Source organism: Rousettus aegyptiacus, unplaced genomic scaffold, assembly GCF_014176215.1.
Source record: "Rousettus aegyptiacus isolate mRouAeg1 unplaced genomic scaffold, mRouAeg1.p scaffold_m13_p_14, whole genome shotgun sequence".
In the NCBI taxonomy this organism is placed as follows: Eukaryota; Metazoa; Chordata; class Mammalia; order Chiroptera; family Pteropodidae; genus Rousettus; species Rousettus aegyptiacus.
Window position 1 is genome coordinate 53,074,921 of NW_023416289.1, and position 10,546 is coordinate 53,085,466.

The 10,546-nt window shown below is 44.9% G+C and overlaps 1 protein-coding gene across 8 annotated transcripts in view; it reads left to right on the top strand.

The window, feature by feature from the left end:
- NTRK3 (neurotrophic receptor tyrosine kinase 3) overlaps positions 1–9,481 on the top strand; it is a 426,694-nt gene extending 417,213 nt beyond the window's left edge. For 4 of the 8 annotated variants that reach the window (XM_036231977.1, XM_036231978.1, XM_036231979.1 and 1 more), the window contains 3 exons: positions 1,490–1,531; positions 5,878–6,036; positions 8,192–8,554. In XM_036231977.1, the coding sequence (XP_036087870.1) occupies positions 1,490–1,531; positions 5,878–6,036; positions 8,192–8,377 (387 nt within the window). In that variant the 3' untranslated portion in view covers positions 8,378–8,554. Of the gene's footprint in view, positions 1–1,489; positions 1,532–5,877; positions 6,037–8,191; positions 8,555–8,650 lie in introns of those variants that run through there. The other 4 variants (XM_036231982.1, XM_036231980.1, XM_036231976.1 and 1 more) reach the window with 2 other exon arrangements.
- Positions 9,482–10,546: the final 1,065 nt, after the last annotated feature.

Here is a 10,546-nt window from a genome sequence, read left to right on the forward strand (position 1 = left end):
CTTTGCCTTATTCTTACGTTTCCTATTTCAGAGCTCAGCCTTCAGACCTGTAATGTATCTCATTGAAAGCCTGGCTCACTAGCTGGTATTTCTCAGGCTGTGACTTGACAGGTTGCCCTATCTTCGTCTGTGAAATGGGATAATAGTGAATTCTATCGCGTAGCATGGGAGGATATTAACATCCAGCAGCTGGTACTCTGTGCATTAATTAGTATCGTTCTTATTAAGGTTATTATTTCAGCCCATTGCTTATCTGGCTAGATTTCACCAAGGTGATATTTGTTAATATTTATGACCAGAAAAGGATTTGACCACTTCCTTTCCCAGACCGGATCTCTCCAGTGGGGGAGAAGGAGAATCGATGTAGTCCAGGTAGAACTTTATCAGAAATATGAGAAAGCTAGGTGATTGGGTCCATTATGCTGCACAGGGGCGTGTCAGGACACACACAGTGCACAGTCATTGCACTTGAAGAGGTTACTTTTGCATTTAATGACGCTCAGCGGGTTTTTTCGACATGCTCCGTCTCACGTTAGGCCGGGCCGTCCCTTGGATGTTGAAGGTGAGGAAACAAGAATGCAGACACCAAGGGCTTGTCAGAAGTCACGTCAGAACCCAGGGCTTCTGAGGTCCAATTTTTTTTTGTTTTGTCCTTTTGTTACGTCGCTGGCTTCCTGAAGTATCTTCGTCCACTTCTGGAGGAATGCCATGCGCGCTTCACCCACGCTGGTGGGCGCTGCTAATGGCTATTTTGAATGTCTTGAGTTTTCATGTACTATATATCCCAGACATATTTCCCTGTCTCCACATGTAACTCCACCATCTTCCTCTCAACTGCTGCATATACATTTAGTGACGAACACATTATTTCCCTTCAAAACAATGAGATTAACATCTTCAACCAAGTGTTTCTGCTGGCATGAACAAGAATTTTTCTCAGACTCCTAGAAGTGAAATTGCAGGGTTGAAAGGCATTCGCATCTTTAGATTCTGCCAGACCGCCCTCAGAAAAGGGAACCTTAATCTCAGCTGTGGCGTTTGAGAATAACTCTTTCCTCTTTTCAAACTTCCCCACATGACATTGAAAACTGTGTCTCTCCTTCATTTTGACTGGCATGTCTTCATACGTTTGTGGCTATTTGTAGCTTTTTTTGCGGGTCGTCTGCCCTTCTCCTTCACTCATTTTTCTAACGGGTTACCTTTTAAAACTAATTTAAAGGAGCGCTTTATAATGCGTGGGTTTTAATTCTCTGTCCGTTACATATATATCGCCAATATTTTCCCTGTCACTTGTCTTTTAACGATGTTTGTTTCGTATTTTGCCCTGCATAAATATTTACTTTTACAAGTTGTATGTATCCTTAAGTCCTGTCCTTTATGGCTTCTTGAATATGTATCTTGTTTAGGAAGGTCTTCCTCTCCTGAGGTTATACAGATACTTTTCTGAGTTTTCTTCTAATATTATTATTGTTTTGTTTTTTATGTTTAGCTCTTTAATCCATCTGGAAATGATTTTTGTATATGGTGTGAGGTAGGTATCTAAGTGTACTTTTTAAATGAATAGTTCATTGTCCCAATGCTTTGTTTACTAACCCGTCATTTCATTCATTAAATTCCAATATTTATACTCGAGTCCACTTTTAGACTCTATTTGGTTCCATCGATCAATGAAATTTGTCCATTCCTATGCCAGTAATACAGTGTGTCTGTTGCTGTAGTTTTATAATATATTTTGTTATCCAATAAAGCAAATTTCCCTTGTTTTTCTATTTCAAATATATCTTAGTTTTTATCAAGTATTTATTCCTCTAGATGAATTTTGGTATCATTGTGTCAATTTTCATACATCATTCCTCTGGGATTTTTATTTGGATTGTGCTGAATTTTTAGTTTAATTTGAGTGAGGAGTGAGACATTCATGAGATTTATGATACTGAGTCTTTTTATCCAAGGAAAAGACATATCTTTGCAATTATCCCAATCTTCTTTTTTTGTTTTTCAACATTTTTCTTTAAATAGACCTTTTGCATTTTCTGCTAAAGTTTATGCCTAGGAATTTTAAACATATTTAGTTGCTGTTGTACAAACAATCTTTTTTTTCCACTGAATTGTGAAGTCATTGCTACTGGTGTATGAGAATAGTTTATATCTGGGCAGCTTACTAAACCATATAACGATTCTAATTGCTTTTTAGTTAATTGTCTTGAATAGTCATGTCATATGCAGACAATGGCAGGTTTTACCCTTCCTTCTGAATATTTCTATCTTGTTTTATTTTTGCTTTATTGTATTCGCTAGGATCCTACCTGGACAGTGTTACATAAAATCAGTGATAGAGGATACCTTCTATGCTTTTAACGTTTCATCGGTAAATATTATCTTTAGTGTGTTAAATAATGACACTTACCTTCTGTTACTAATGGATTAGGACTTTTAATCAGGATAAGGTTTCGGAAATTTTTGGCATCTTTTGAAAGGATAGGTTTGCTTCTTTTATCTATTCAGTAGGTTAAACAGATTTTTAAAGGCATTCTTGCATTATAAAACTTATTGAGTTGTAATATAAAACTATTATATTACTGATTTGATAATATCTTATTCAGATTTTGAGACTATATTGATGAGTTTTTTACACATATATAGATAAAATATCTATATCTGTATTCATATATTAAAGGCTGTAGGCTCTTTGATTTTGTCATCAGGGATAGTCAAGTCACATTGAATGGCTTGAGGAAGTTCATTACTTTTTGTTTTGGCTTTGTTTTGGAAAAGCATAAATAAGATAGAAAACTTTAGTAGAACTCACCCATTGCAATTGTTTTTGTATTCAAGTTTTCTACTATTATTAATATTTTCTAATAAATGAATCACGACAACTATATTTCAAAATGTATATATTTGCAATATTAGTAGCCTTTTAAACAATATTAAATAATATTTAATAATAACATTTATCAATAATATTAACAAAATGCACTATTCTATTAACATTTTACATTGTCTCCTCTAGGTCTCTTACTAATCTTGCCAAAGGTTTATATTATTTTTAAAAGAACTGGCAATTGATTGTGTAGATACAGTTTGCTTTTTGCCTCCCCCTTTTGATTGTTTGTTTTCTTTGCTTTGTTCTGTATCAATTCCTCATGTCCTTATTTATTTTCTCTTGATTTCTATAAATTTATCTTGTAGGTCTTTACTACCTTTTCTTACTGATTCCTTATTTAATTTAATTCTATTTTACCTATTTTAAAAGTAAGTGCCTAAATGTTATAAATTTTCTCCCCAAATTTTTTAGCTTTATTTCATAGGTCTCAATGAACAGGACTTTAATAATAATAATAATAATAATAATAATAATAATTATTATTATTATTATAAAGAATTTTAAATTTTATTTTTATTATTTTTTTTACCAAATAGTTCTTTTATTGTCCAAAGAGAACCTTTTAAAAATTATTCTTCTTTTGTTCATTTCTATTTTATTTTATTTGGTACAGTTAACATTTATTTTTATCCTATCTAGTTTGTTTTTCCTGTTGGAATTTCAGATTTCTTTTGAGGTATAATAGTGATTAGTTTTTATAAATGCGTTTTAGATAATTGAAAATAATTATCTAAATATAGGGAGGCCGAAAAACACACATGACACTGGTATCTGACAATTAAAACTTATTCTTTGTATTTTAAAAATTTACCTTCATTTATGTCGTATCTTGATCTGTTAATTTGTGATAGAAGTGTTTTATTTTTCCATTATACTTGTAGCTTTGTCAGTTCCCTTTTGTTTGTAACCTGTTTTGCTCTTTATACTTTTTTTGGTAGGTACCTTAATTGGAACATAAAAGTGAATAATTATCATAATGGTGAATTTTGCCATCTTCAAATATGATAGAAATCACTTTGTTGCCATTCAGTCCTTGGCACCCTGAAATGTTTTTCATATATATATTCACTTACAATATATTATGTATTTAATATACATTATGCCATATAAACTTCTTCATTTTGTGCTTTCTGGTCACTATTGCCCCACTCCTTTTCGAAGACATTTTGGTATAAGTTAGAGATATTTGGTTCTATTTTCCTAAAACTGATTTGGAAGCTAATTGTACTATTTCTATTCTTCTAAAAGCTACTTAAAATTTTTAGCAAGCTCATTTAAATTTAAACTGTCATCAGCAATAACTGATAACCGTCTGTCTGTAAGCTTTTCTCTCCCTTCTAAAGACAAAGTCTTTATCAGGCTTTTAATTATTTTTCTACTTAATTTCCTATGTACTTAATGGCTGAAATTTGGAAGTTTCATTCCAAATAAGTATTGTTAATAGTAGCAGTGGTGGTACTATTAGCATTATGAGAATTATTATTTCCTTTATGTCTCTATTTTACAGGAAGCCTTTATTAGTAATTGTACTACATTTTATTACTAAATTAGCAACCATTATTAAAACTTAAATTGCAATTGTGTGGCTTACGTGCTCTGCACTGTTTGTTATATCCCATGTCATTGTATATTCAAATGCTCTCTTTGTTTTTTTGGGTTTTTGTGGGTTTTTTTTTTCTTTCTGGAGTACATCCTCAATTAATTTTTGCCTCTTCATCTTCTGAAAGACCGTGAGTGGCCTTTGCCTGTCTGACAGAAACATCTTCATTTGTCTTTACCCTTGAAACAGAGCTGTCTTGATTATAAAATCCCAGGTCAAAAACAACTTCCGCCAACCGTATTATCATTTACCTTCTAACATACGTCAAGTAGACAAGGCAAACATGATCTCCCTTTATCGAAAGAAGTTTGCACATCTCCCAGTAAATCATTCTTTCTTAAATGTGCATTATGATTATCATTATTATTATTAACTATTATTATTCTTATCATTCCTCCAACGGGCCCACCATAGCAATGAGAACTTCTGGTTAATTGTTCATCAGGCATTTGTAGAGCCCTTTTTTTTTTTTTTACCAATAGTAATCAGGTTTCTAACAACAGAGTCTTATGTGTTAGCCAAAAGTTCAAATTTCTAAAGCTCTGATGACTGAAGATGCGGTTAGTTCCCGAGTTCTGAAGCATGCCGTGAATTGTCTTCCTCTTAGGCTAATACCACTTACCTGCTGGGCAGTGAGGGCTTCCTTAGCATTTTGCTCGGGAAAGGCTGCCCTGGTGTCAGTCACAGCCGCTGGCCCTTGGGTCTCAGATGCGTAGTCCCCACCCATGGCTGATGTCCTCCTTAGGCTGCTTTAAAAGGCTCTTTCCTTCCCGGCCTTCAAGATCTCACTAAGAACTGTTGTGTGTCCTCCCTCGGCCCACCTGATTCCTTAGTAGCATGTGGTCTTCCATACTTTTGGAACCTCCCAGTCCCAAAATTTAGGATTGAAAAATTTAGGATTGTCACATAGAAGCTAAAGTCATATTAGTCCTACAGATTAGATGCACAGGGACCATATCGCACCTTGGTCACCTTGGCCCAGGAGTCTGGCCCAAGCTCTGCAGACACTCTGATGATACTCAGTGGCCTCACGCAGGGATTCTGCTGACTTCCCTCAGGACTTCCTCTGCAGGTTAGATTTTCCTGTAGTACCAGACCCTGAAACCTTCTCTCCTCCTGAAATGATCTTGCAATCTCTCTTTACACTCAGTACCAAGGAGCTCACCTTTTCTTTGATGTGGTCTCCAGTTGCCACGCTGGCTGCCTGCAGTGTCGTAGGTCTCCTGTGTCAGCACCTCCACCGGGTCCTCTGGCACAAACTGCACCACGTTGTGTCTGTCTGAGAGTAAGAGGCATCAGGGGTGTCCCTACCTCTGAAGAGTGTAGGCAGACGGGACTGGCTCCGGCCGTCTGGTCACTCTCTGTGTGCCTCTGTCTTGGCCCCCTCTAGGTGGGAGGACACACCATGCTCCCCATCCGCTGGATGCCCCCCGAGAGCATCATGTACCGGAAATTCACCACGGAGAGCGACGTGTGGAGCTTCGGGGTGATCCTCTGGGAAATCTTCACCTATGGAAAGCAGCCCTGGTTCCAGCTCTCAAACACAGAGGTACCGACGGGGGCCCACGGGGACCTCGATTGCGGGAAAAAGGCTTTTAAGAAATATCTCGGGCCAGGATGTAGACACGGGAGGTAGGATCTGGAGCCAGCAGAGCAGACGTAGACATAAGCAGGAGGAGAGAGCTTCTTAACAGGGAGGAGAAAAATCGTGGCCATATCTGGTATAATTGTCAAGAGAACACAAAATCAGATGTCTAAATTGAGACACAAGTCATGGTTCTCTTTGCCCTGCTACACTTTAACATCTCAAATGTTTCAATGTTTCACTAAGAAAAGGGTAACAAAGAACAACTCTGAGTTTTTCAATTGTGCCATCTTGTGGAAACACCTACTACTTAGTATGCCCAGGTATTCTGGGTCCCTGGAGGTTTGGGCCATGCCAGGCCGGGGGACAGACAGGGCGGTGAAGGGGCAGGCAAATGTCACGTTATCGACAGAGCTGGGTGTGGACTTCCAGGAATAAAATGAATCATAATAGTAAACAAAATAGTAACAATCACGGCTATGTGTTTTTTGTAATTTTGATTTACAATAGTAAAAAATACTAATCAGATTTTAACAGCAGCTAATATTTAGTGCCGGGCACATTCCTAAGCACTTCAGTTATGTTGACTCAGGACTTCTCACACAAGCACGTGCTGACCAAGGACAAAGGCAGGGGAACCGCTCGGGGTCCTGAGATGGCCTGGCCGGCGTCTCGGAGGTGAGGGCCCCTGCAGGGTTGGCTATGGTCACAGGACTCTTCCGCCCCCAGAACTGGTTGGGATGATTCTCAGCCACGTCTGGACCGAAGCCATGTTGACTCAGCTTGCAGGCAAGGCAGGGCTCGGTCCCCCGGCTCAGCAGACCTGTGCGAGGCTGCAGTTATGTCTGTGGTCTTCTGTTTTCTGGGAAAATGGAAACACGAGGAGCTTTTATTATTGGAATCGTGTCTGAATATTCAAGAAGTTATCTTTCTTCTTTGAAGCTATATGCATCTGTGCTTTCCCACGCCCTGACTTCTTATGTGAATTTCAAGGACTGAAAAGAAAGTGTTTCTTTAAAATCATTCGCAAGTTGGAGGGGTCCTGACCATATTTCCCGAAGTAGGACAAAATAGTTTAATGACGTTTTGAACACAAATGAATGAGTGTATGTCAGAACCCATCTGTCATGTTTTTAAAAATTGTTATTGTTTTTCCGGAGGTAGGATGGGTAGTTAAGTGCAACCAGATGTAACTCGCCTAGGTTACATAGTGGTAGAGTCAGTGGTCAGGGAAGTGACAACTACCTGAGAACCAGAATCCGAAACCTTGAACATTCACATATGTAGCGTCAGCAAAGAAGTTCTTTGGAGGAATTGCAACGTGTAGGTCGGGTCCTACAGTGGCCAGCTGGAGTCGGTCCAGCTGTGTGTCCTTTGCTTTCTCCCCACTCCTCTCGATGGCCTTCCCTGCCGTGTGTGGGGCCCTGCGATCCCTTGTCTTGTCCTCGCTTGGTCCTTGCAGCAGTCCTAGGAGACGGCTGAAGCAGATACTTCACCCCCATCTTCACGCTGAGACCCTGTGAGGTTCACTGCCTGGCACTGCCACCCAGCAAGGGGCCGAATCAGGTGGCCGATCCTAGCGTGTAGGACGTTCTGGGACAGCGGAATGTGCGGGCTAGAGCGGGGGAGGGTGGCCTCACATTGGCGGTGAGTGTGGGGATGGGCACGGAGGCCATGACTGAGAGGGACACTGGCCAGGACACGGAAGCTCAGGGGAGGCGGTCACGTTGCGGTGTTCCTTCAAGGGGCTTCAGAGTCACGCAGCCTCATGAGGAGGGGGCGGACAGGGCAGAGGCCAGTCCCACTCCCAAGTGGAAAATGAGTGTAGCTCAGGCATCCAGGTGAGCTTCGGGCCTGGGGAGGAGGCGTGAAGTCGAAGGAGGAGCATCATGGGAGTCCCTGGAGAGGTGGGGTACACAGGTGGGGTACACAGGTAGGGTACGCAGGGCGCCGCCAGCCACGGCTGGTCGCTGTCCTCGTAACCCACCCGCACTGTCTGCAGCCCCGCCTGGCCCCGTGCTTGTGGGTGCCAGGCTCTGGGCGGAGTGGGGGCCTCCTCTGGGGGCCTGGCCGAGCTCCGAGCTCCGGTATGACACCTGCTTTCTCCTCCCTTTCCCAGGTCATCGAGTGCATCACCCAAGGCCGCGTCCTGGAGCGGCCCCGGGTCTGTCCCAAAGAGGTGTACGATGTCATGCTCGGGTGCTGGCAGCGTGAGCCGCAGCAGCGGCTCAGCATCAAGGAGATCTACAGAATCCTCCACGCCCTGGGCAAAGCCACCCCCATCTACCTGGACATCCTTGGCTAGCGGTGGCCACCGGCCGCGCACCCAGACTCCGTTGCCTCGTCTCCCCCGGCCTCACATGCCCCCTCCCACCCCACAGCCCCCTTTCTGGACCGAAGCGAACATCTTCATATAAACTCAAGTGCCTGCTATACATACAACACTGAAAAAAAAAGAAAGAAAGGAACCCTGTAAGGCAGTTTGGCGTCTATATATATATATATATATATATATATATTTATATTTATATATCTATCTATCTATATCCACAGAGAGGTACCTTCTTCTCTAACACAGAGAGAAGCTGCTGATCCAGAAACCACAAGACTGTAACCACAATTCAGAAAATCTTAAACATCGCAAACGAAAGTGAAGATTCTCTTTGACTTCAGCCGCGGCCTGTGCGGCTTCAGCGCGGGCGTTCCGGGGCAGACGACCTTGGCGATGCAGAGGCACCGGGGTGGGGACCAGGTGTCACCTGCACAGGTGTGCCCCCCTTGAGGTCCGCACGGGCGCCTGGGCAGACCGCACCGGCTGCGAGGAAGCTACACTCGGCCTCCCCAACCAACCGTCAGCTCCACGCCCGCTCTCCCTCCTCCACTTCAGGACGCTGTTCGAGTTCGGCCCTTCTGGGAGGCGTGGTCCCCAGGCCTCTGGAGCTGGCGAAGGCGCCCGCAGGCAGACACTGAGCGAACAGCAGCAGCGAGGCTCAGCGCTGCGGCCAGCGGCCCACGTCCATCTCGCGAGTGGGCCGTGGGCCGGTTCCTTGCTAGGATCGAAAGGGAGGCGTAATCCGCCCTCTGCACTTAAAGAACTGGACTTTTTTGGACTGAAAGAACCACAGAAGGACAAGCCACCACTGGGATCCCAGGGCTCCACCCCCCACGTGCAGGCCTTGTGGAGTCGGGGGGGCAGGCGACGTTCCCCGTGTTGCCCACGCGTGTGGACACCGAGCCCCCGACCGCAGCGGACTTAGTCTTTGTAGGTCACTGTGAGGCACGCCCCTCCAGGCCCCCTCTCTCCTCTGCTTCCCAGAAGTCATAGCCCCCACTTGCTGGGCGAACCCCGTGCTGGAGGGCAGGAACCAAGTTGTCAGGAAGCCAGGCCGGGGAGACCCTGTGGCACCTGCCCGCCCCCCGCTCTGCCCACCCTCCCCCCCCCTGCATTCTCCCCACGTTCCCGGCTCCTGGGAGGATTCACGCATCTGGCCACTGTGGAAATGCAGGGCTGAGCAGTGGCCTCGTGGGCAGGGGCACGGGGGGTGGCGAGGCTTTGCAGGAGGAGAAGTCGGCACAGGGCCACCGCAAAGGACTGTGACAGGGATGCGTATCTGGGTCTTCCTGCCATGTGGAGCCAAGTGGAAGCCAACAGCCTGGCCCCAAAGAGCCCTGCACAAGCCGCCCGCCCCTCCACCTCACTCCAAGCACAGACACACAGCTCCCCGAGGGACTGGCCTTTGCCCACCGGAGCCTCCTGGGGGCTTCTGACCTGCGCCCCACCCTGCCAGCAGAGGGACTGTGGTCAGCCTGGCCAGCCTGGCCATCTGCAGAGTGGGCATCCCTGCATGGGGCTCAGGACTGAATCTCGTGTTTGTGGTTTCACTTCTTTTTTTTAAACCAACCAATGTTTTTATTCGAACAGAGACGAGCTGTGCTCAGACCGTAGGCCGCCCAGCTGGCCCAGGAGGGGAGGGGGCAGCCGGGGCGCCGGTGGCTTTCCCTGCCTCACTGTGCGCCCAGCCCTGAGGACGTTTGAGGAGAGTCCTTTGAATTGACCACCTCAAAGGAATCCTTCGCTGTCCCGTGGCAATGAGCCCACTTGTCCTTTCAGCTGGAGGCCCTGGGGCTCCTGTTGGCCGTTCAGGCCAGATGGAACCGTGTCATCTGGCTTTGAGCGGGTAACGAAGGGGACAGTGCTCGTGGGACCCGGCTGGCAGGCACGAGGGGGAAGGGTTTTCTGGTTAGACATGAGGCTCCAAGGTGCCGCGGCTGCCCCGTCCTCCACAAGACAGACCCTGTGTGGCCACCGTCTTCCGGCCTCTGTGTTTCTAGACTCTCATAGTCACCGATAGGTTGGGAAGGGGGTGGTGGGGGGAGGTGTCTGGAAGGGAGTGAGGGCTGGTGGGCAGCTGGGAGTGTGTTAGGGTTTCCGCGCAGAGTCACCACAGTCTAATGGAAGAAGGCAGTCCCTTTG